Genomic DNA, 26,571 nt, shown 5'->3' with positions numbered 1-26,571 from the left:
CTGCAGCCACTCCCCAAGTGCATCTTGGAACTAATGCTGCCTTTGTTTTGAAGGGGTGACTCCTGCAGGCTGGAGACAGACGTGAGTTGAACTTTAAAGCTCACAACCAATGGCTTCACCCTCACAGGACTGGACAGTAGGGCCAGGGCTGGTGTTCTGACTCGGTGTGGTCGCATGCCCCACGCCTGGCAGAGCCTGGCAGAGCCCTTGGGCTTTCCCCACCTCCCCTCTCCCGTTTCGGTTCACCGCTAGAGGAGGCACAGACGAGTCATTCTGAAACAGTGAGGATGGATTCCCATATCGATTTCCTGTCCCAGACCATTTCCTTGAAATATTCAGGAATGCTTGGCACTCTCCCAATGCAGCAAGCTCAGGCCACCAGAGCACTTCTTGGCTTTATTACATTTTCTCTTTGCCCTTCCTTCTCCTTCCCTGTTCCCCATCCGGCCGTGGGCTACACTGATGGAGAAATGTACTTCCAGAGGCTGGCGTGCTCTCCTCTGTGCCCCAGGGAAGGAGAATGTGAGAAGCCTCCGAGATTCGGTTTGGGGAGTGCCTGGCCCCGCAGTATGCTGCATGTCCTCAGCCACCAAGTGCTTGGCTTTGTTCTGCCTGTTCACACTTTGTTTTCTTACTGGTTATGGTATCAAGAGGCAACTTTCTTCATTTGGAGAACAAGAATATTGGGCAAGAAAAATGGAAGCTCTTTCGATCTCAGTCGTGTTGAATGAGGGATGACCCCATGGAAAGAGCGCTTCGCTTAACTTTTCAGGTCACTGGTGCAGGAATGACACAAGATGGTTAGTTACTGTGATCATCTCTGTTTTACAAATGAGGAAACTGGAGCAGAGAAGCCACATAGCTCATAGATATTGGAGCCAGAACTTGGATGCGGGAACTCTCGCTTCAAGTTCTCTGCTCGTTGCACAATTCCGTGCTGCCCACCAAGTCACTGAATGGTCCTTGGCCAATCTGAGGATTCCTTGGACCCCAGATCACAGCTTCCTCAGCAGCTGCAGTGCTCTGGCATTATTGCTGAATGCTCCACCCAGTCTTTACATTTCGGGGTATGAGAGACAAACTCTTATTTCTGTCTCCCCCGGCCTGTAGCATCTGCACTTACACTCAAGCTCAGACAGCTGCATAGGATGCTCCACTGAGCCTTCTCAATGACACAGAGCAGTGAGACCCTACAGTAATAACCAGCCCCTTTGAGATGATGAGTCAGTGTGTCTCAACAAGATTAGATCCTCCTGTATTGCCAGACCCACTGTTTCCATTCAGGAATTCTCTGGTGACAGAGCCGGGGCATCCCATTTCCCACTCATGATGAATGGATCTCATCTGTCACATGGTACCCCCTGGACCGGGCCATCTGCACCCTGTTGTTAGGGAGCGAGTTTTTTTTTTTTCCTTTTTTCTTCCTTTCTGTTGTTACGTGCTGAGCTAGAGCATTTAAATGGGGTCAAATGCTGGTGCCCTCTGAGGAGTACTCTAGGGACAGGGGCAGCTACTTAAGTATAATGTTTGTAGAGTCCCAGTCACATGGACTTACTCCCACACAGGCAAGGACCTGGAATTAAGAGCCTTGCTGTTCCCACACAGATAATGGCCTGAATTTAGACTAGCTCATAGGGTCAGGCTAGCAGGTAGGGGATTGGAGGCTCTGGCCCATGCACTGCCTCTACATGCGGAGTCTTATGTGATGCTCTAATTGAAGAGGTCAGCATAACAGGAGCACAGTCAGCAGGTGAGGGAGCCCATTTAGTCATCAGATTTGCCCTAATCCTATGCAATAAGATAGAAGTTTAGGTGCTCCCTCCTCTTTCTTCTCTCCCAACAGACTGACTAAAATAGGCAGCTTGTTCTTTGGAGTTCTCCCCAGAGATTGTACCAGGAAAGACCTTCTCTCCCATGAATTAGAGAGTCTTGAGAAAATCTTTGCTTTTTTTTTTTTTAAATAACCCTGGAGGGCTTGAAATTTACTTATGTATGTATATTTATTTTTATACACATATACATACACACAAAAATTTAAGTTGCCAAATACAGCCTTGAGGTAAGTGTTCAGTTTATTTCTAAGCCAATTATCAAAACCGAATTACCAGTTAAGGGGGTGGGAGGGAATAAGCATTATATAGTGCCTAATGTGTGCCAGAAACTATCCTAAGCACTTAACAAATATTATCTCATTTGATTCTCACAACAATCCTGGGTGGTAGGTTCTGTTGTTATGTCCATTTTATAGTTGAGCAAATTAAAGTAGGCATGGACATGCCCAGGGTCATATAGCTGGTAAGTGTCTGAGGCTGGGTTTGTGTTCAGGTCTTCCTGACTCCAGACCTGGTGCTCCCTCCATTGCACCACCTCGCTGCCTTAGTGAAGTGTGATTTCTCTAAGTCATGACAAAGATAAAGGAATCTTGCCTCAAAACTCCCAAACTGTTTGCTAAAGCCCAAAGAGGGAGAGCTCCAGAAGGCTTCAAGCCTCCCCTTGGAGGAACTTGGATGCCCTGATTTTTTTTTTTGGCATTCCTAAAGATGCTGCCTTCACACTACCAGGATGTGTTTCCTTATAGCCAGAAAACAGTTTTTAAGTCCAAACATGCACTTGGTCTTGTTCCTTTCCTAAAAGAGCCCAAAGGGGTTCATGGGATCAGAGCTCAGAAACTATTAGGTTCAGTCTTCCCATCTTACAGTTCAGGAAATTGAGGCCCAGAGAGGTTAGATGGCCAGAGAGGTTACATGCGCATCAGAAGAAAGACTTGAATCCTGGTCTACCTGAGTCCAGTGCCCTTTTTTTTTCCCCATCACCTATTGAAACAGTTCTTCGAGATGATAGTGGTGGCTAATATTGGGCCCCCAGCCCTTTCAGCACCACATAAGGATTGGGAGCCAAAGAGGAGATATCTGGGTCACCAAGTACATACAGTTCTATTCCACCCATTAAAACACAGAGCAGGAATCCAGCAATGCCCATGAAACATTTCCAGTTTCTAAACATACATCTAAGCCTCCTAAGACAAGTCAGAAGGAGAAAAATATTAAAACTGTGCAAGATTTTACCTTCTGAGACAACACTGTGCTCAAGGACAGTGAAGGTAGAATATCTATCTTTTAAACTGTGTCTAATGGGATGAAAAGACAATCATTTTCTATGGGCTAGAGATAGAAAACCAAGGGGAAGAAGGTATGCAACGAGCATTTCATATCATAAGAATGTAGGTCTGGTCTTTGTGGCTTCAATTGAACTATTGCCGACTGTAATTTGGACAGGTAAGTGACTCTTTCCTTTATAAACCATCACTCAGATTCTAGCCTGAATTAGGCTTAGGATGTGCCTTTTCAGGCGTGTTTGCATGTCTGCCTAAGCAGTGCTGGGCATTTTTTGTATTGCAATGTACCAACAATGAATTCATTGGTTTTCTGCCCTGTGCTGATATGCTTCCTTTGAGGGATTGATACTTGTCTTCCTTTACCCTACCTTCCCAGCCACCCATCCAGTCCTACCAGAGAATGAACAGTCTTAAATCAGTTTATCCCACCTGTTTTAGAAATATCTCCAGCCTGATCTCATATAAGCTTAGCTTCTTTTCAGTTCTACTCCGAATTTTGTCTCCATTCCCTCTTCTCCTGCTCCTCCTCCCCAGCTCCCAATTACCTACCCTTGGTGCTGCTTCCTTTAGAACATTCACCTAGATCCTTTGAATGTCTTTTCCTAGTGCCTTTGACTGCATCTCACTCTGCAAACACTCGCACACTTCACTAGGGATCTTATATAATTCAAGACATTAGCGTGTAAGCTGAGACTGCTTGATCCCGTGACACTGATTGTGCCTCATGCTCAATAAACACTGAAGAATCGAAGCAGGAAATTTTCCATTGATTCTTAGATTCAACCCCATTCCTTTCCTTTTAATTCCTTGCACGATACCTCATGAATACCTTTCCTTGTACCCCCTGCTAACTTGCTTGAAGTGAGTGAAAAGGCTAGCCCAGGCCCTGCTTTCTTTTTGACTCTCCAGCTATTTGGCTGCCGTGCTTTCCTCTTCAGGATAACTAGTTAACTTGTCTGGGGAAAGGAATATTCAACAATTATGTGTGTGCGTCTCTTCCCTTTTCTGTATTTCTTATTTTCCATTGTCTTTTTATTATTCTTCCTTACCCCTGAATAATTGTCCTTATACTAATCTTTCATTTAATTTACTCACCCTTGTGCTGGTTCTAGGCAGACTTCTCTGTCATTCTCTTCTCTATTCCCTAATGCTTCCAGTATTTGTTGCAACCCTAACAGATGTATACCTGCTTAACTATTATTGCTTTATTCTCATAGCAAAAGTATTCATCTGCTTACAAAGAGCTGAATGGCCAGAGCTAGCTTTACATATTGCCACTCACTTAGGACACGTAACTGTATAGGCCAGGCTCATTGTAATAAATACTATTGATGGTTGGTGGGTTGGTTTGTTTGGGGTTTTTTGGATTTGGTTTGGTTTGGGGGTTTTTTGTGGCCCTTAGATAACTTGTGGGAATTTTGTGGACTGGTAAAATATTGACTTTTGTCAGACTAAACAAAAGTATACTAAGTACTGGTTTAAACCCAGGGTGAAAAACTGCATTTCCTTCCATGTGAGTCAACTGGTAGATTCCCAGAATAATATATCTGTCAGCATTCTCTCAGAAGAGACAGAATAGAAAGAAGAAACAGAAACCTGTAGTTTACATAGCTTTAAGCACCATCCTAGGACATGGCCCCACAAGTCTAGGGATCTCTGGTACTTATGTCAGCCAGTACTGTTACTCTGTTATTACTAAATATTTACAAATACTATAGGATTGTCCAAAGCATTAGTGGCTATATTTTCCAGAACATTAGATTCTTTGCAAATATCTTTAATGAACACCAAGCCTCTGAATGAAGGGGGAGCACCATTAACTTATTTTAGTGATGCAAATAACCATGAAATAGGTCAGTGACACCTTAACTACTAAAGCTTGGACAGAACTTTCTAGACTTCAAAGTAGAACTGGCTATGTTAATGTTGGTTAAAAGATTTGAAAACCACCTGAAGAAGTGCCATTTCTTTATTATTTTGGCATATTATAGTTCCTTTCCATCAACCTGCTCATGGCTCTATATGCAAAATGAACCTTCAAACCACAGACTTATTTTTCCCTCATAGTAAAGAAATCAAAGTAGAACAAAGAGAGAAAATGGGATGCTCACAGAAGAAAAAGTTGGGTGAAAGAGAAGAAAGAAAATAGTAATTTCATTTAGGTGGAGGCAGAGTATCTAGGCTGGATATGAAGTCGCCTTTGTTGGTCCAGATATGGGTGAAAGAAGATCTGAATGAATAGGAGGGGACTAAATAGCTAGATTAACTTACCCTATCAATCCTGCAGAAGCCAAAGAGTCACACAGTGGGGCTACTGTTCAGAACCACAATCAAATGTGTTTTTTGAGATGATCATTAGTTCTAATTAAAAGAACCAGTTTTCATTGTGTTTTAGGGCAAAGCTAAAAGTCACTTGGCTCAGCTCTTATCTCACTAGCTTTCTACTTCATCATTCCATCCCCATTTGCTCTCTTTCCAGCCATTTTCCTCTCCTTTCTTGCATGCAAACTAAAAAACAAAAAATCACTTGATTTCCTTGTCCTCCTTTTTATCTCCTTTGGTCTGTTTTGTCTGTCTGTCTCTGTCCCTCCATGTCTCACTCTCTGCAGAACCTCCACCAGCTTAAACAGATTCAAACCCTGAAGCAGATGAACGAACAGCTGCAGGCTGAGAACAGGGCCCTGACTCGGGTGGTGGCCAGACTCTCAGTGTCCATCGAGTCCTCGGAGACCCAAGAGCTCTAGCTCTATCCCTTCCTCTCCACCTCACCTCCCTCCTCCACCTCTCCAGGCAGGTTTACTCTTCTTGTTCTGGGGGTTCATTGCACACCCCTGTGACACTGAAGCCTCGAAACACGGATACCTAGGATATACTGGTAATTTGGGTTCAGAAGGGACCTTGAGGAAGAGCAAGAAGTGGCTAATAGAAAACCAAGTAAAGTGGTGGCTCAGACCCAGCAGACTGGGTATTTGAACTGAATGGTAAGCTCAGCACAAAGCACTTTCTCCTGGATATTAAAAAGATTTACAGGTGAATTTGCACTTAGTCCATCACACACACGTACGCGCGCACACGCAAACACACACAATTCTTTAATTAGGGTAGGGTGATGGCTGGCCAGTGAAGAGTAGCTTAGAAAAAGGAGGTGTCTGGCTCTCAGAGAGATAGATTTGGACCCCTGTCTGTAATGGGATTTCTCTTTAACAGACTGAGTGACTGTGCAGTGTACCAAGAGGAACTAGATTCTTCACTCCACTAAGGGCCATTGGCAGTGAGGGTGGGAGAGGGCTGGGGGTGCAGGTGTCCTAAGACCAGTGCAGCCTCCTTTCTCACCCTCTAGCCAGTCCCAATCAAGCAGCCATAGACTGGCTAAGAATGGGATACCCCAATCCATTCAGTCAGCTCAGCCATGGTTTTCCTTGCAAGGGATCACTGCTTACGTCATCCCCATTACAGACTTTTTAGGATTTGTCTGGGGTCTGGATAAGTAAGACCATAATTCACCCCATTTAGAGGCCCCCTTTTTGCAGATTTGTTGATATGGATGATCTCTGAAGTTAAAAGTTAGCACATCTTTTGTGGCTAATAAAGTTGAAAAACATGAGAGGACTCATTTTTCATATCCTAAGATGACATGATGGGATCCCTGCTGTCCCAAACTTTCCTCTTCAGAACAAAGGTTGTCATTTTTGTTAATAATATAATTAGGCTTGGTAGAGACCGTTCTTTTGCCGCCTTCCATTTGCTTTTGCCATCAGGATCAATGGCCAGCAACTAATACCTGCTACATGTGAAGTGCCCAAATCATCCTAGGGGTTGAGCTAATGCCGTCACAGGTAGAAAGAAACTGAAAGGGAAGTTGCCCAATCTAGCCCTGAGCTGCCTCCTTCAGCCTCCTTATTATTCAACTCCCTGCTAAGGCTCCGTGTAACATGCCAACTGGCAAGTTGCAGGAAACCTCAAGATGTTGAGTAAGTTGATGAGTGTAGATGCCAGGAGGAATGCCACGTGTTTTCCCCTTTGTATTTAAGTTGCTACAAGGTAAGGGACAAAGCTGGTTCTCTTCTTCATGGCTTTCTCTATTTATCTGTGAGCTTATATAAGTTGGTTCAGACAGTTCCATTGAGAAAGAGGCTGTCATATGGCAGCACTGTGGCTGAAAACTCAAGTTCAGCCTTCTGCTTTCTCTATACTGCTAAAAGTTAATTTCAGTTAACAAGCATTTCTATTATGTGCAGTGTACCCTGCTAGACCCAGGTGCGTATTACAAAGACAAGCAAGATGTGATCCCTGCTCTCAAATGCCATTTGCTGAGGGCCATTTACCTAACAATAGATAGTAGTTATAGAAGAAGCTTTTAATAAGCATTGAGGGCAGCACATCATGAACGTTGTGACTATGGGTACAGCTCTTTTGGAGCATAGCATCACTCAGTGATCAATAGCTGTGCTAGGAAAAGCTGTCACGAGAGAAAAGCCAAATTGGTAAAGTGATAACCTGATTCTGCCCCAAATTTGTTAACTTTTACTTTTCCTCCATGTCCTCTGTGGGTTATGAGCCCAGGAGATAGAAATCATGGAAGGAACTTTAGAATCACTGAGTCCAACTCTCTCATTTTACTGATGAGGAAGCTGAATCCCACCACAGCTAAATGATTTGGCCACTCCACTAGTAAGTGATCAAAGTGGTTTTCAAGGTCAAATCTTCCTGATCCTCAGGTCCAAAACTGTGCAGTCCCTTGATACTACCTCAAGTCTTATGCCTGTAGGAAACCAACCCATCTGTTTTCTGAGCACTTAGAAGTGTGGGAGCTGACAGGAACAGTTCAGGATGGGGCCAGTTTGCTACATTCCCTGTAATTGTCCCTTAACTTTACTGGAAATAAAAACCTGGAACATTTTCCCTTTAACTTCTGAGCAGTGTCTTGTAACAGTCCTTGAAAAATATTTTTTTATTCCCTCCTTTGTCTTAATTATGTTCATACAAATATTTTTTAAAGCATTGTCTTTCCCTCCTATCTCAAAAATGAAATTGGAGAGTGCCAGTGGGCCATATTTTTTCTCTATTCCTGCATCCCAGTTCTTGTATTTAGCATACCACATCTTTGGATGTCAGTTATAGATGTTGCAGCTGGAAAACTGGAGGGGAGAGAAAGAGATACAGAGAATGAAAGAGATACAGAAAGAAAGAGGCAGAGAGGAGGAAAATTGAGTTCCTCATTTGGAAATAAATTACAGAGGCTTGGCAGATTGTATATTACAAAATACATAAACACACCCCACCCAATTTGATTCCAGATGAACAACTAGCAATACAGTATAGTTTACTGTCATGCATAACTTTTCTATAGAATCCCCTGGAGCAATGACTTCTTTCAAAGTCACATAAGAGTCAGGCTACATGGCCCAAGGATGAGACATCAGAGAGCAACAGATGGGAAGGTTCAGAGATCCAAGACCAGTCTACAGGAGAGCTAGAGAGCTGGTTGTTTTAGAAGCGTGCTTAGAATAACACTCAACACCAAACTGACCACTCAGGTATCTTAGGTAGCAAAGGTATAGAAATGAATGGCAGATAGGTCTACTCTTAATTGGATTTAGGCCAAAAAAGTAGGGATTGTAGTTTTAAAAGTGTTATTGGAATTAGGGTATTTCATTTTAAAATTTCCAAATTCCTCAGGTTGTGGTTGAGCTTTTGTTCAAGGAAGAACTCAAAAAATGATGATTCTGATTTCTTGAATCTGTAAAGTGTTTCATTTTTTAAAATTCCATTCACATCTGTTACTCCATTTGATCCTTACAATACCTTGATGAAATATATAGGATAAGGATTTCTCTCCTTAGGGAACTGAAATAGGTGAACTGATTCACTCAGATACATCAATAGGGAGTGGCAAAGAATTAAAATGGCCAAAACTTAAATCTTAGATCACAGCTTTTTCCTGCATTCCATGCTGAATAATGGTAACACTAATAACAGTCTTGTTTTTCTATACCCTTTTTGTTTGCACTTTCTAATATATCATCTGTTAGAGTTACATCAACTCTGAAAGAGGAAAATCATCATGTTCCCCATTGTACAGATAGATAAACTAAGACCCTAGAAGAAGTGGAGGCTTACCAAAGACCATCCAGCTGGTCAATGAGAACTAGTACTAGAACCCAAATACGGGTCAAGCCAAGGTGCATGTGGAAGGTAGCGTCGCCTGCCAGTTAGAAGGTTTGACTTGTCACAGCTATCGGGTATTCAGTGTTACCTAACCATGTTCTAGATCCAGGCTTTTGTGCCCATCGCGATGAAAAAGCTTTCTGCTCTTGCCTGCATTCTCCTGTGACAGCCAAGGCCCATGTGTAAATATTTCCACATATCCTATTAGGGCTTACTGCCTTATCATTGTGCCTTGGGACACACACATTAGCAGGGACAACTTCCAAATTAGTGAAACTTAAAGCATCAGTCTTTCAGTATCCATTGAACCTGTGGTCCTGATACCGAGGAAATCTTGGTATTCCTAGATAACTATCAGTAAAGTAGAAACAAGGGACTCTCTGAAGCAAGTGCATGTAGTTCATGCATTCTAATCTTATACTTGGCCACCTCTCACTTGTGATGTCCTCAGATTTAATAAAAATCAGTATATTCCATGTGAGGAGATGTCCTTTTCCTCAGTCATTTCATTGAAAGTTCCCTTACCTCTAATGTCCTGAAATAATAACTCCCAGACTGTGGATAGAAAGCTTGTCCGTTATTTTCTCTGTCCCTTGTAGTAAAGCCCAGAGACTGATCAGCTTCCCTTCCCCATCCTTTCTCTCCTCACCTGTCATTCCCCATTGTCTTCCCTTCCACCTATTTCTTCACATTTCTTTCAGTTGGGATTCTCCTTGTTTCCCTAGGCTGGAGGTGAGCACATTCATAAAAGGTGTACAGGTCATCAGAGACTAGAAGTAACTCACTAAGTCCATGGAAAACAAAAATAATAACTAGCTGACAGTTTAGCATAATGCTTGAAGGTCCTAATAACAAGACAGGAGGGCTGTATTTGTCCCTACTTCCGAGAGGCCAAACTTGTACTTATTGGAAGGGAGGAGGGGAGTTGCTTGTCCTGGGGTGATTCCTGAGGAGATGAGACACCAGGATTCGGGAAGCAGGCCTGAGGCTACTCGGGGACAAGAATGGAGGCTGGGCGAAGTGCTTGGAAGCTCCAATATCTTTGTTGTCTTTGCAGGTTTTGACAGAACTCAAGTCCGACAACCAGAGGCTGAAAGATGAAAATGGGGCCCTCATCAGAGTGATCAGCAAGCTGTCCAAATAGACTCATTCTTTGGGAGGAAAAGCTCCCGCTCCCCTCTGCCTCCTCCTTCCAACCAAAAAGAGTCCATGCTGGTGACCGAAGGAATCCTCCCTGCCCCACCGACCCAAACATTGACTTTCCCTGCATACCCCAGATCTCATCTGCCCCTGTGTTTAGGGGAGTGTTCATGAAAACCTAATGGTAGCAATGGGCCATGGCCACGGGGGGCAGAGCAGAGTGTCCCTGGCCCTCGCTGCTGCTCCACCATGTTCACATCAGACCCAGTCCAAATCCTAAAGGCCTCTCCCCCCGACCAGCACCATCCCTGCAAAAACCCAGTCCTCTGGCCCAGATGTGCTTAGGTCGGTGTGGAGATTCCACCTGCTGGCCCAAGGATCCCAAGGAAAACTGCTCAGCTTGGATCAGACCACCATCAAGCACCAGAGCCATGTTTTATTAGACTTGGTGGCAGCTGCTTCTCAAGGAGACTCTGTTCTCCTCCTCCCTGGAAACACCTTTTCATGGCGGCTACAAGACTTCTGTTTCGCCTGTCTGGTAACTTTGCAAAGAGCCTCGACCTGCACTTGCCCTTGTCCATCTTCTCCCGGGGCTCAGGTGGCCTTGCTTCACCTGGAGATTTCTTTCTCTCCTTTCCCCTTTCCCCCCATCTAAAATCCACGTCGTAGCATCTGAGTTCCACTCGCTTTAGCTCCTTAGAATGATATTTTCTGAAGCTGTCAGGGGACAAGAACTACCTGGTCAGCCGGCAGCCCCTGCCCCTCTCCAAGCGTGGCCCCGTGCACCGTGCAGAGTGCACACAAGCACCTCGCCCCTTGCTCTGGATGCTGTCTAGGCTGTGAAAGCCCCATTCCGGGCCCCCTCCGGGGATGGTGTTTTGGTTTGGCTTTCTCCCTCTCAGCCTTAGTGTGTGTCCCTGGTGGGAGAATAGCCCAGCACAGGAGGCCCAGGGAGAGGCTAAAGTGGTGATGGGGGGATTCAAACTTGAACACGATGGCCAAGAAGACTAAAAACAACTCACTGTGCTGCTGGCAGGAGGATGGAGGGAGCGCGGATGTTGGGAGGGCGCCGTGGTCGGCCCTGGGAGGCAATGAACATCTTCACAATGGATGGGGAGACCACTGGGTGGAGAGGCAAGGAAAGGTGGCGAGGGAGGAGGGGCTGGGGTCATTTACTCCAACCAAGGCTTTTACACCCCCACACCCTGAGGCAGGACAGACAGCGATGATCTCTACTCAGTGACAGGAGCTCATGTAAGAAAATGTGTTCCATCATTAGGTGGCTGCAGTTTTTAGGAAGTTCTTCCTAAATCTAACACCATGTTCCATTGATACAGTATGCCCTCTGGAGCGTGCGATTACTCCAATGCTTCATCATACTCACTTAAATATTCGAAGACAATTATCACAGACTTTCCTGTCCTCAAATGCCTCTTTATGTCAAATACCCTAGGCTCTCCACTCTCCTGGTCACCATCCTCCTAGCTGTAGTGCTTTCATGTGGTGTGACCAGTGACGCGTAAGGTAGAACCATCACCTCCCTTGGTCAGGACACTCTGTCTTTATTAATGCAGCCTGAGAGAGCATTAGCTGTTTTAGCAGCTGCATCACACTGTTGGCTCATATTGAGTTTTTGGTCAACTAAAACCACCCCTGGTCTTTTTCACAGACGTGACTTTGGGGGTATCTATCATCCTTGGTATATAAAATTCAGTGAGTTTTCATTCAAGTCCAGTGATCAGTTTTCTCATGTATACTGCCTCTGTCCACTCTGAATCTCCTCTCTGTTCATCAAGATAGAGAAGCTCTTCATAGATGTCTGAAGCATCTAGCAATCACATTTCAAGGGTTTCAAGCTTTGTCTTTCTTGCCAAAACTCAAGTTTTATAGTCTGCAAAGTGATGTGCTGACTTCTTTTCTTACCATATGTCAAGGAAAGCCATTTATGATATTGGAGTGGTATTTCAGAATTGTGAAAATAAGTCACTTCAAGGTAATGAGTGAGATGAGTTGTATTATAAGCATTTATTCTAATCAATGAGACAGTTTATAATTTCATAAAAGATGCTGGAGGATTATCTAGCCATGTTTTGGTCCTTTGGAGAATTCCAGTAATATCTCCTCTATGAGAAAAAAAAATTCTTCAGATATTTCTTGCCATCTCAATAGAATGAGGTCCAAATAGGGCCACTTAGATATTATTTTGGAGTAGTTCCCCCTCAATTCGCATTTCCAGAAATTTCCCTCTTGTCTGTTCTGGCTATAGGGTATGTCTGCTTCCTTCTTTAACTTTCTAACCCTTCCAGCTTCTATCCAATGCTGTTAAAAGAATCCCAGATGTATCTATTTGGTTTTCCAAGACCATTGACAAATATTCAATTCTTCATGCAGCTCACTGTGTATGAACCCTCAAACACATCTTAACCTATGCTGCATTGCCATCCAGGGAATAATGAGATTCTCCATTAAACCCAGGGTTTCTATGAAGCCAAGAGTGCCTGAGTTTGGGTGGGGGGGTAGAGGGGGGAATATAAAACTTCCCTCTTTGAATGAAAAGATACTGAAATGAAAGTAAACAAGGTGGGACTCACAAGGCTGTGCACTCCACTGCTTTACCTCAGATCCTGGTCACTCATCACTACCTTTCCAGAACTGTAGCATGGTACCTTTAGATCTTATCACAGTCTCCACTTAGAAGTGGAACATTTTAGTCTAGGTTACTTCTTGCAGCAAATTGAACCGCGTAGGTGATTGTGATGACATCAGAAGGCTCCTTAAGCTTTCCCTTGGAAAGTAAATGAACATTTCAGCAAATATTAAGTCCACTGCACAAAGCATTGTGCCAAAGGCCATACAAAAACAAGAATGAGGGCTCCTAGACTAATATGTTATAGGGAGAAATGATGTGAAGAAAATATTTCTTTGGATTTTACTAATTCTTCCTAAATCCTGTATCAATACTACACTAGTAATCTCAAGGCACTGCCCCCAAATATATTCACTGACTAACCCCACTGGCTTTAGTCAGTCTATAAAGCAGGTATCATGGGTGTGTAAGTTAAGAGATGACTTGGTTTTTAACTCTAGCTTCCTCCCTTATCTTTTGCATTTTTGCCAGATGCAAAAAGGGGTGTTGCTAAGATTTTATAAAATTCTTGGCCCCCAACTCCAGCTAGGGATCACCGTGCATGAGCTTTGCACAGATGGCCAAGTCCTAGCACAGGTGGAGTCCCTTTGTACCCCAAAATAAAGCAGCATCAAGAGAGGAAGATAACTTCATAGATGGGGTTACCCCTGAGGTTTTGTCACAAACCATGTAGCCTTAGACATGTTTCTGGGCCTGTTTTCTCATCTGTAAAATGGAGACCTCATGCACCCAGAGTCTGTGACAATTTTTAGAAGATTAGAACATTTTTCCATCCTCAGCAGAACTGCTGCTGTTTGTTACTTGGAAAACTCAAGCACAAGAGCATCATTGTTTCCTTCTGAATAGGAGTCTTCAACATCAGTGGGTCAGTCTTGTTGGGAAGTGATTTTAATACTGAGGTTGAATGAATGATGTTGCATTCATTCCTCTTCCAAATGGATCCATAAGAACATTACAGCATGCAGAGGGGGAAATTGAAGCTCATGGAGAAATGGGCAGAAAGCAGTGGATGGTAAGATTTTAATGGGAAATGGGGTGGCTCTATGTAGGCAGAGCCCATTGCCTTCCCAAGGCATCTCACTTGATTTCCACTGTTCTTAACTCCATACTTACAATCTAGTTGCATTGTCTATGCACCAGCTTTTTTACAAATGAGCCCAAGTTGTATAGCAAAAAGAAAAAGCCCACTTGGGTTTCTTTGAACCCCTCTATAGCTAGGACTGTTGGTTTGAGAAAGAAATGGCTGAGATTTTGTTGAAAGCAATCATGAGAATAGGAGGTTTGTAGCAGAGACTACTTGGTCACTAAGAGTTGACAGACTCTTACTGAACAATCCCTGTCTTGCCCCGATGGAGTAAGAGATGGAAGTAGGATTGAAGATTGAAAGCCCTGCAAGGGAGAATCACCTATATAGGGGCATAGGAGACAGAAGGAAGGAAAACCTGGACAGAGAGATTGAATATTACAATAAATTGAGGTTGGGATTGACACTGAAAGGGTAGGGTAGCTATAAAGAATTAAAATTTTAGTCTGCAGTGCAAAATAATTGTTCTAGATTTTAATCAGCTTTCTAAATGAATGTTGACAACCAATGCTATGTCTGCTATTGAACTCTTGCATTCTGAATACTTAGAAAAACTTCTTTCTGCAGCCAAGGAACTGTTAGTATCACAGCTATCAATAAGACAGTCGGAAACCTTGACTGCCCACCTGAGAGAAGCTATTGCCTAGCAGTCAAAGAATGATTCCCTGGGTACTTTGTAGGTCACTTAGGATCAATAATTCCTCCATCCTCAAAAAAGAACTCCAGATGAAATCAGAAACTTAGTTTTATAACCTTTCCATTAATAATTGTTCTGACTTCATCTAAGATATATTACTGATTTTAAGATAATTCTTTAATCCACATCAAAAGGGTTTGGGGATTACTGAGCTGATGTGAACTCTGTGCAATGATGTGGAAGCCAATGGGAATGTGATCATAGGACACCGTTTTCTTCAGTGGTCCCAACAGATTATCTCTTCTTATCCCCAGCCCCTCAAGGAACTATCCTGGGAATCTTCCTTTTGGTAATCTTTTCACATACTTTGGACTGTGGATGTATGTCATTTGGATTATCTCTTCTCTGCAGTGTCACCTAAGGAATGGTAGAACACTCATATCTTTCAGAAATTAGTACTTCTCCCTCTCCCTTCCCCACGTATTTTCTGCTGTTGCAAACCTTTTGTGATGGATGTTAGTTTTGGGAAGAAGCTTTTCCAAAAAGTCAAGGAAGTGAAATATGTTTTCTGGGAGGCTTTCCCAGAGAACTCCACATAATGCCCTCAGCTTCAGAGACCCTGATGTCCTAAGGAGCTGAGCTTTAACTTGGAGGGCTTTTGTTCAGGATGTCCTCCTTTTACCTGTAGGAAAGCCACAGAACAATGATTCCAGATCTTTTTTTCAGAGGTCAGTACTGAATATGTCAAAATTGAGATCATTCTCCAGTTCATCCAGATTTTGTCCTTGGTAATTGAGGTATTTGTCACTTGGTCTCACTGGATCCACTTCCATCTCAGCGAATGGAAATCTGACTAAGGATGCTCTTGGCGGTAACTCAGTACATAGCTGCTCCAGCAAGAGGATTCCAGGAGCTATTGTTAGGGAGAATCTAGCTCTGTCTAGTGAAATGTGTTTCCTTTAAGTATCAGCGGGAGGAGACGTTCTGAAGTATAAGAGATCATGTTTTGGACTATGTTGGGAGAGACTAGGACCACGCTTAGGCTGGAACATTTTGCTGTACAGAGACGAGTCTGACCCTCATTTTAATTAAGGCTTCTTTGTCTCCTCCTCACATAATAATAAGCCCAGGAATAGATATTCTAACTAAGCATCTGGTGGAGGACAAGAGAAGATCTGAAGCTGCTTGTTAACGAGATTCTAATGGGAACAGGTAGAGAAACAGGCCCCTGAAAAGGCCTTAGTATTGTCTGGATCCCCATAAATTTTCCTTAGTTTGCCAGGGTCTGGTAACTGCCTTTAGCTGGTGGCCCTAAATAGTGCCCTCATTCCCCAGACCATGGTTGGAATGGGTTCCATCCTCCCTCTCCCTCTGCCCCATTCTCCCCTGATTTGGAGATGGACTTTGTAGCTTTTCTGCTGTCGTTCCTCCTGCCTAGACTAGACCACTGGAGACGGCCAAAATCACTCGGACAGCTGTACTGCCTTCTTGCTTAGAAGGCAATACTCTTTCTTCTGCATCTTTTCATCCCTTACCCCTACTTCCACCACTCTTAAAAGCACTGGATATAACCATTTTTTTTTTCAGCTGAATTGTATGGACTAACTTCAGTCAATTGTAAATACACTGGGGTGGGGGGGAGGGAATGAGGGGGGATGTGGGACTTGTGACCCGAATGTATTTTTATGCAAATTTGAGTGGCCTTTCAACCCTGAGATGAATGATTTTGTTTTACTGGTTGTCACTATATAGTATTATTATTATGTGTTTGAAAGTTTGAGATAATAATATTCACATCTATATGATGCCTGTAAACACAACAGTATTTATAAATGAGTAAATAAAACTGTGTTTTAACTTTGCATCTGTATCTGTCCTAGGCCTAGGATTTATAAAATCTTGCACCTGGGAAGAATTTCCTCAGTATTATTTTCATTGATTCTCCTGCCTTCATTCAGGAATATTATACTCCCATCCATTTTAAAGGATTTTCCCAACCTCAAGAAGGGTCTTAAGCAATTAAAAGACCAGGAAAGGGACCTGTATATAACATTAAAAAGGAAAATGTTACCAAGACCAGAGCTGCTGAAGGTCCTTCAGGCACAAGGGGTAAATTACTTCAGAGCCCAGGAAGTCAGGCTACTCATTGGCTTTCCCCAGAATTACTCAGCAAGCTTTGACTAGGCTGTTGATCACTGACATTCACCCTAAAGCTTTTATCAGTTTATACTAGACTAGTTTTCAGTATTCTACAAAAAGATTAATCACCTACTACATATAAAGGACTGTGCTTGGGCTATAAAAACAACAATGAGAATCAGCCTCCTGACCTCCAGCAGCTTATATTCTTTTTTATGAGCCCATTGCTTAGTTTAGGAGATCCAAATTCCACACTACAAAAATAAGGGTTGGGGGGTGTCTGAACAGAGAGCAGTGGGAGGAACGTTTGGCTTAGGGCAAGCTGCTGCATTCCCCCCCCATCCCCAGCCTCCCTCCTTTCACTTCAGGGCTGGGTTACCACCAAGGCGGTATCTTGTAGGTGGCCGGGATTTGACCTGCCTCAGCACAAGTGAAGTTCCAGGATCATCTCTGACTTTTCTCAACCTGTTGGTTTCTACCAAGTGGAAATCCTTGGTCACTGCCTTGGAGCAAACAGTACTTGGACAGGAAAGGAGAATTCCTTTCCCCTGCAGTCATGCTGCTTGGGGCCAAAGTAGCAGCCGGCTTCGCACACATGATGTCACGGTTGAAAAGTTCAGACCTGGTCAGAAAAGGGGATCCTTGGCAATAAAAAATAGGGGGAGGACTAGCAATGGCGAGAGGGGGGTTCAGGAGGAATCTTGGAGTTTTATAATAAGTGTAGTCCAAGTCCCTGGGTGGAAGTTGAAGGCCTGGAGTTTTAATTCTTTCCCTGATCCTATAATACTGGTACTCCAGTGGAATTGGAGCCTTTATCTTTTATTTGGTAAAAGAGCAACTTTTTTTCTTAGTGTACCTCCCAGGAAGGTGACAGAGGCTCATCCACTTGCCTCAGAAAAAAACACCTCTTAAAACCTCCACATGATGGAGTTCTCCTTAACCATTCCCTAGTGAGAGAGTTCCTCAAACATTTATAGGAAGGAAATTCTCTTATCAATCCCTTATACTGGCATTTAAGCCCACTCCAGTTTGCTTTATCTTCAAAAAAACAAAACAAAACAAAGCACAGGCGTTCATCACCATTCAGACTTCCTTCCCCCAATCCCAAGGATTGTGTGTTATTCGTTGGTCATTTTAGCCATGTCCAGCTCTTTGTGACCCCATTTGGGGTTTTCTTGGCAAAGACACTAGAACAGTTGGCCATTTCCTTCTCCGGCTCATTTAAAGAGGAGGAAACTGAGGCAAACAGGGTGAAGTGACTTGCCTGGGTTCATGCAGCTAGGAAGTGTGTTAGGTCAAATTTGAACTCCAGTCTTCCTGATTCCAGACTCACCATTTTATCCCCATACCACTTAACTATACACTGTCCCTTTCCTGTATCTCCTATATCCTGGACTGTGATGGGTGGTTTCCCCCCTATAATTCCACTTCCTTTATCAGTCAGTGAGTCAGTATCAAAGTATCTGAACACCTAGGAAGCCTTTAGAGTCTTGTTCCACTCCTCACCTACTACCCCCCCCTCCATGCCCTATCTTTATTGTACCCAGAGACAAACTTTCACTCAATTGGATGAAATGAAGATGGGGTGAAGAGGGTATCTGTAAGCTGGTGGGTCTCCTGGGGACAAGAGGTGCTCTAAGCAGCTGAGGCGCCTCATTGTAATTTTCAAGAAACATCCTCCTCTGCCCTTCTTCCTCCTGACTGGCTCGCTCTCAGCTGGAGAGCAATTCTGCCATTTCAAGATAATTGGAATCTCACAGCCCCATTCCAGGACCAGAGACATGGAAGATGCTCAATGTAAATTCTCTAAATGGCAACAGCAGCAGTTGCCGTGACGATGTCCAAAAAACGAGAAGGTAAGCAGGATGAAAAGAGATCTGAGCAGGAGTTTAACCATTTCTTGGAGCCACTTTTGAGATCCTGCAACTGAATTCCAGTTTTCATACAAGGCACCCCACACACCTTGCTACAGGTTAATCTGAAATAATTTTGTAACTGAATATTCGGGGGTGAGGGGAAATCCTCAACCCTCTTTTCAGAGCCCTGCCCCTGGGCTGGGTACAGCTTCTCTTGGCTGGCTAGTCACACTCTCAGCATTGCCCTGCAGATAGGTGACCTCATTCATCCCTGGCCCTCCAAAGGGCTACTCTCCCTCCACCCCTAAACCCTGGAGAAAAAGTTTGGGTCACTAAGAAAATACCAGAATTACATCATTGACTGTATTCAGTCATTCACTCCAATGTGTTCCTCCATTCCCCTTCCTTTCTCAGTAGAGAATGAGCTTTGTATGGGTTTTGTTACTGTCCTCTGCAGTTCCATTCCTCAAGGTGCCAGGCAGAAGATCGTTCACCTCAGGGCCTGGGGACCCGGCCCTCCACATCCCCCATCCCTTCTCCCTCCCTACCCAGCAAAAACAGACCAGAGGCTCCCCCCACCCCCAGCATTCTTTCAGCTCATTTCTTTAATAAGGAGACGCAGCTCTTTACAAAATAACAATTTGACAAGAAATCAGACAAAAACAAGAATCCACACTAGGGGAGGGGCACATTGCCAAGCTTGAGAAAAGGGGAGAAAGAGAGGGGCCTGGGACCTGATTGGTTAAGGGGCAGCATCTGTGCATTTATCTTTCATGGGAGACAAGATTGGGGAGATATCTGATGAGGATGACATCCAGTGACCAGCTGGGGTAGGGGTGAGCAATGAGGTATCCTTGGGTCCACCCCAGCTCTGGTTCTATAGCTCTTGGGATATTCAAGAAGAAGCGAGTCAGTTTCCTGGATGGGTAGGATAGCAGTTCAGATTGCTGTAAGGAATAGTTTCTAGGGACTCCAGAGCCCTAACCTTCAAGGCAGATTGGATGGAGATGCTCACCTTTTCTCCAGATCGCTCACTTCTCCTTTCACCCCAGCTTTTTCTATGAGCTTACTATTTCCATTTCCTCTCAGCTCTGGATTTGAAAACTGGGAAGTTCTCCCCATCCACCCAAGTTGGGCTAGAGAGGGTTCAGGTTTTCCTCCTTTCCTCTTTCTCTGCTCTTACCACCTCTCTTTATCCCCTCATGACCTCTGCCCCAACCCCCACATCTCAGGATTGAGGTTCCCATTCCCAGAATGTTCGGTAATAACTGTCTCTCCAGTTCCTGCCCAGCCCACACTTGGGTCATATCCTGGTAGCTCTTCTATGGGACTGGGATCTTCAGTTTTTAAAGGAATACTACCTATCTTGTTCCGCTGTAAGAGGTGGGCTGGGTGAAAGCATGTGGGATCATGAACTAACCAGAGAAGGAAGGTCTCTTAACTTGGGACATCCAAGCCTCTCTTTGGATCTCAATCACTCCTATGCAATAATCTGTCATGCCTTGATCCTGCCAGGGACCCTTGTGGTCACTGCTTAGCTCTAATAGTGGCTCCTATAGGATGAATTTGCCAAAGTCTTAGTAGCCCATCTATTACACCATGATCTTTCCAAACAGGACATCCAGGGGCTTCCTTCCATCTCTCCCTCTCCTAATTTAATGGACTACCAGCACCTGCATCATCTCCAGGATGGAAATTTCAATATCAGGGACTTAAATTAACCAAAGGATAGGTTGAAATCACTTGTACTCATTACTCTCCAAATGCCTTCTTTCTAAGCCTCTCACAATCTAACCTAATCTACCATCTCCCAATTCTGACTCCTGTTCCCAGTCCACTCCAAACTGGGACCTCCCTGATTAGCAGAACAAGAACAAAGAATCCCAACTGCCTTTTGAACAGTGTTTTTTGCAATATTTTACCAAGTGTTTTCTCATCCATCACTCCATCCAATCCTCATACTTAGGTCAACAAAGAAGGGATTTTCATACACATAACATTTTACAGACAGGGAAACTGAGGTGAGTAGGGCAATAACCCTGGCTTGCTATCCCTGAAGAGCTGATCTTGTTCCCAAAAGGGATGGAGATTCGGAGTCAAAGAAGGGACAGAACCAAAAATCTTGAAACCATAGTAAAAAAGGAACCAGCATATGCTGGAGCTATCCAGAGATCATTTTTTGAGGACCCAAAGGAAAGTTATGAAGACTTCATTTGAGGAAGTAGGATGTGGGAAAGGGGATGAAAGACAGTAGGTGAACCCCTCACAAGTAGTTTTAGGAAACCCACTGGAAGGGACATTTGGGAGTAGAGGGCAGGTGTCTGACAGGCCGGCCCTATTATGGCTTATCAGTTAGTTCAGACATCAGGAGGGATGGGTACATCATACATGGAACACAGAAGCCACATTTACACTAAATATCAGATTAGGGTACAGTGCAACAAAGATACATTTAGTTCTACAAAACCCAACAAAGACAGACAAGAGATTGGGGGGGGAGAGAAAACAGGGCAAGGGGTAAGAAGAAAGATTGGTTCTGATTTTCTTACTGCTTAGATGGACTGCATGCGCAAAAGGCCAGCTCCCCATCAGAGGAGTACTCAGTCCCATGATAACCATCAAATGGAAGATTTTCTCTTTTAGGGTTGGGAAGACAGGACTCATTCATACCACATAAAAAAATGAACTTGTAGCCTTGATGGGTTCTGTAAAATGGGCTGTGGATCAGTGGGGAGAGAATCTCATCATTATCATGCGGCTATTTACAGAAGGCTTATTAACATGCACCTTAATTAAATGTCTTGTTCGTATGTATATCATATATATAATCTTCTTATATATATATTATTAAACACAAACAGAAAGGGCATCAGATGAGGCTCAAATGGCTTCAATTGGTTCAATTTTTTTTGTCCCTTAAAAAAAATGAATTATATTTGTATGTCTTCAATTCACAGTGTCCCTTTCTCAATATTGCATTGAAAACTACCTTAAATGAAATCCTTAGTGTTCAATCTCCGGCCCTCCGGGGAGAGAATGGTGGAGAACGTGGAGAGAGAAAGGTAACAATGGGGCACCTAGCCACCCCCTCCCGACAGAGCCAGACACCCAGGACCCTTCTACAGGACCTCACTTAGGACAAAGTGCTTTCACCTTCTCTCCCAGCCTGCCCGGTGTTCCAAGGACAGGACTCACAAAACCTAGCCGATAGATGGGGCAACAATCCATCTAAGGACTGAGAAAGACTGAACTGCAGAGGGTTGTTCCTGGGCTCAAACATGGGAACCTTTGGTAAAAGGGAACAGAATTCACTACAATAATGGGTTGAGCCTGGGCTATTTACAGACCATGAACTGTTTTAAGGATCTGAATGAGTTGTAGAAATTTCTTCCTTCCCCCAGATAGCTAACTCTCCTCCCTACTCCCACAACCCTAAGAATACAATGTTAAGAAATCTATTCCCCACTCAGCAGAGGCAAAGTAACTCTTTCAGGAAATCATAAGGCAACTAAGTTATCCAACTCTCTTCCCTCAGAGTTTCTGCACGAAATGCACTTTCCAAAAGTCAAATTATCCATCTCTCTCCACCCCTAACCTCCTTGGGAAGGATAGTATGGGGTCTAGAGTTATTTCCATCTTTCCTTATTGAGTGGGGGAGGAAGAGGAGGTATGGAACCCCATCCTAAGCCCAAAGTTCCCCTCATCTGGGTCTGGCTAGATTTGTTTCATGCCGCTAGCCTTTCACAGTTCTAGATTGAGTAATTAGTTCATTACTTTTATGATTAGAATAATGGTTTTTTTTGGGCTAAGGTAGGAATTTAAGGGTTCCCCATGGAATTGGGGGGAAATTAGGCTTTGAGAATAATGAAACAGGGGGGATGGTCAGGTTTACTGAAGTTCCTATGAGGAGGAGGGAATAGGAGCTTCAACTGTCTCTCAAACCCGGACTGGCTATGAACACTTAGAGGTCCCATTGGGTTCCCAAAGCCTTCCTCTAGCTATGAACTCAACACCAATCACATATAATATCCTGAGTCCTAGGATCCCCAGAATCAGATCAAAATGGAAGTGAAGGTTTTGAATAGTGCACTATAGCCCGAGAGAACATTAGTCCTCTCTACCGGGAAGTCCACCAGCTTTCACATTTGTTTCTAATCCCTCCAAAACCCAAGCAACAGATGCCAATCTGCTTGGGTACCTTGTCCAGCAGGAGAAAATTACAGCCCTCCCCCCCCCACTTGAGGATTCTCTCTGGCACTTCAGGAACCTGAAGATCTGACTACTCATTCCTTCTGTCTCACAGGATCCGATTTGACTTGGGGTCAAGATTCAAAATCACTCGATTCTCATTCAACCCTTGAGATCCACTAAGAGGAGGGAAAGGACTCCAAGGTTTCTAGCTAGTTGTCTGGCCTGGGCAGGTGGATGCCCCAAATGGACAACATGTTTCTTTTCTCTAGGCTTCCTATGCTGCGGCACTATGGCAATTGGTGGATGAAGAAGGGGAGGGGAAGAAATGGAAAATACTTTAAAGAGATTAGATTCCTCAGTGAAAAGAGAAAGTTCAGATAGGAGGAGGAGATGGGAAAAAAGAAAAACTGAAAGCCAAAGGAAGAGATGACCCATGGGCTTAGGTTTGGGGAAAGATAGAGAGATGGCAGTAGTGGGAGGAAAGGAAAGAGATGTTTAGAAAACACTAAAAACTTCAAATGCCTCTTTATAGAAGGGGAAGAATCTCATGTCTTTCCCATCAAACCAAACTGTCCCACTCTAAAGAGCCCTAATCCTCCCACCACTGCCCCCATGATCACAAGTCTGGTCAGCAAAGACTAAAGCCCATTATCCTTATTACAATTCAACTCTTCCCTCGTTTAAAAAAAATAGTCTCTAGTATAAAAATAGCCTCCTAGTCACCAGGGAACCCTAGCAGAAAGCCTGATGCCCTCTTTAAGGCAGGCAGACTTGGCTCCTGCTTCCTAGGAAGTATTCCTCCTCATTTGCTTAACAAAAAGTAACCTTATGTCCATCTTCAGTGAAACCTAGAGATGTGACATGTCGTTTCCTCACCCCACAACACCCCCATATTTGGATTTCTTCCAGTTCTCTCCCACGTGGCTTTGTAGTCTGGGGAAAATAGTTGTGGCCATGATCAGGTAAGACAGGAAGTTCTGCTGTTTTGTGCTACTCAGAGGGCATGCTTCCTGGGCCAACAGTGGCTTTCTCCTGCTTAAAAAAAAGAGGGCAGGGGAGGGCTTGGGGTTTGAAGGGAGATGAGGCAACAAGGACCCAAGGTTCCTGTATTTCCTTTTGTGGGTGGGAGAAAGGTGGTACTGATTTTCATAGGGTTGTCAAAACTTGCCTCACCCTTGCCCATTGTGGAAAAGGGGTTGGAGGAATTGGAAGGGGACTCAGTGCAACCTTGGCTAACAAATATATGGCTTTTATCAATGCTGTGGATAAGAGGTTAATGAGAGCAGGGCCAGGGCTAGGCAATAGGGCAGTTCCCTCTCCTGGCTTCCAGTGGCCATTTGGAATGAATGCTCTATGCTTCTGGGAATCCAGAGAAGCCTCCCTGTAGAATGCTAAGTCAGGGGACTCCCTTAAAAGTCTCTATGCAGTCCCTCTAAATGGACATAACCTCTCTTTCCCCTGGCACAGAAATGAGGGATGGGGAAAATAACTTAAGGAACTGGAGGAAAAAATCCCAATGCTGGCTTTTATCTCTCACCAGGGAATGTCTTTGCTACTCAAACCAAAAGTGTCACCAACTATCTCCTCATCCATCTCAATTTTTGGGACCTAGGATAATTATAAGCTTTTTTTTTTTTTTGCTAATATTCTCTGGCTCTGCACCCATTACAAATCTCCTCACCAAAGTCGTGTCATTTTAAAAGGCAAAACATGATGGGAAATAGACACAATTTAAACCGTATGTCTTTTTCAGAAGAGGACCAATATTTGCCTTCTCTTCTGAGGAATGGAGAATTATAGGCTTTGTCTTTTTTTTAATCTTTCTGGGAAACAGAGCCTCTGTCTCTTGCTGCTGACAAAATGAGTTCCCCACATTGGTGGTCCCACACCAAGCCAAGGCAAATTTCACAGAGCAGGTTACTTGCATGACTACTCAAGAGGCTGCTTTTAGGAAAAGAGAATAGCTGGCAAAGGTCCGTGGTGGCAAGGGGGAGTTTGGTCCAGGCTCTGGCCAAATTCAATCTTCATAACTTGTCATTTCCCAAAACAACCCTACCCATATTGAGTATTTGAATTTCTGATATTCAAGTTACAGGTAAATCAAAACACTCTGAGATCCTGGGCCTTTTCCTTTCTGAGTTTCCATGTCCCTGAAGGATCTTCACTCTCCACACTTTTTCATGTTCCAGAAATAAATGGAGAAGCTCAAGGTCATTTACTTAATCCACTCATCGTTCCAAAGCTGAGCTCCTCATACAAACAGAGATATACGTGGGCTATCACAGGATTCAACTGGCACGTTGCCTTCCCAGGACCTTCTCCTTAAGTCAACATCCAAGAAATTGGATGTGTTACCATTGTGTTGGTCCAGAACATTTAAGAAACAGGAAGTGCCACCATTTTGTTGGTCCCAAACATTCATGAAACAGGAAGTGCCATCCTTTGTGGGTCCACCACAAAGAGGCCCCAGAGATGGAGTTTGAGTGAGGCCTTGAAAAAGCAGGGAAGAAAACAGAGAGGGCATGCAGCACGGGGCAGCTATGAGGAAGAATGAAAAGAGCCAGCCTTCTCTTTCACCTATTTGGGGACTCTCCTTACACAGCCAACAGAGGGAAATTTGTCTTTAAAAAAGGAGAGAAAGAAAAAAGGGAAAGAAAGGAGATGGTGACAAACCAAAAGAACACGCTAAAGTTGCATAACTGAGGTATTGAGAGCTCTGGGTCTTGTCAGTGTTCATAAGGTGAACCCAGGCTCAGAGGCCACCTATTTGTTCTTGCCCAGGAGGGCGTCCACCTCTTCCTCGGGTTTGAGAGAGTGCCACTGGGCGATCGGCCTCCGGGGATTGGCCAGCATGTCGGACCAGTGCCGGAGCTCCGTGCCTGTGGCATTGCAGCCCACGAAGATCTTGCCGATGGCTTCGTTCTTACCCAGTTTGTCATAGTCCAGCACTGTGACCACAACCTGGACTTTCTGTGAGAGAAAGAAGAAGGAGATGAATCTGAGGGCTAGAAAGTAGCACCCAGAGGTCCTCCCGACTCTCTGTCTCTACTCCAGACTGCCAGGCTAAACAGTTCTGCCCGAGTTTCTTGTAGGAAGGAACTGGTGCCACTGTGGATAGGGCAGGGGCCCAGGAAGAGCTGGGGTCTGGCCTAAGATACTTACTAGCTACTGTGTCTGCTGCAGTTCTCTCAACCATAAAATAGGGATAATAATACATCTACTTCCTAGAGGTATTGTATGGAACAAATGAGTAAATAAATGTAGAACACTTAACACAGTGCCTGGAATATAACAGGTACTTAATAGAAACATTTCTTGTCTTCCTTCCTTCCTTCCTTCCTTTCTCCTTTCCCTTTTCCTTTATTCCCTTCTTTCTTTCTCTTCTCTCCTTCCTTCCTTCCTTTCATCCTTCTTTCTTTCCTTCTTTTCTTTGTCTCCTTTTCTCCTTCTCTCCCTTCTACCTTCCTTTGTTTTTTCATTCTTTCCTTCTCTCCCTCCCGCTTTCCTTCTTTTTTCCTTTCCTTCTTTCCCTTTCTCCCTCATTCCCTCTCTCTTCCTTCCCTCCCTTTTTCTTTCCTTCCTTCCTTTCCTCAT

At 44.0% G+C, this 26,571-nt stretch overlaps 2 protein-coding genes across 12 annotated transcripts in view; one reads left to right on the top strand and one right to left on the bottom strand.

Moving 5' to 3' along the window:
* PPP1R12B (protein phosphatase 1 regulatory subunit 12B) overlaps positions 1-16,653 on the top strand; it is a 243,147-nt gene extending 226,494 nt beyond the window's left edge. For 5 of the 9 annotated variants that reach the window (XM_051998635.1, XM_051998632.1, XM_051998631.1 and 2 more), the window contains 2 exons: positions 5,725-5,905; positions 10,341-10,426. In XM_051998635.1, coding sequence (XP_051854595.1) covers positions 5,725-5,859 — 135 coding nt within the window. In that variant the 3' untranslated portion in view covers positions 5,860-5,905; positions 10,341-10,426. Of the gene's footprint in view, positions 1-53; positions 82-5,724; positions 5,906-10,340 lie in introns of all 9 variants that reach the window. The other 4 variants (XM_051998636.1, XM_051998633.1, XM_051998637.1 and 1 more) reach the window with 2 other exon arrangements.
* Positions 16,654-19,373: 2,720 nt separating this feature from the next.
* SYT2 (synaptotagmin 2) overlaps positions 19,374-26,571 on the bottom strand; it is a 171,661-nt gene continuing 164,463 nt past the window's right edge. For all 3 annotated transcript variants that reach the window (XM_051998639.1, XM_051998638.1, XM_051998640.1), the window contains one exon: positions 19,374-25,947. In XM_051998639.1, coding sequence (XP_051854599.1) covers positions 25,741-25,947 — 207 coding nt within the window. In that variant the 3' untranslated portion in view covers positions 19,374-25,740. The remainder of the gene's footprint in view (positions 25,948-26,571) is intronic.

Source organism: Antechinus flavipes, chromosome 4, assembly GCF_016432865.1.
Source record: "Antechinus flavipes isolate AdamAnt ecotype Samford, QLD, Australia chromosome 4, AdamAnt_v2, whole genome shotgun sequence".
NCBI lineage: Eukaryota > Metazoa > Chordata > Mammalia > Dasyuromorphia > Dasyuridae > Antechinus > Antechinus flavipes.
The sequence above is the reverse complement of the archived record's forward strand: the minus strand, read 5'-3'. Positions and strand labels throughout refer to the sequence as shown.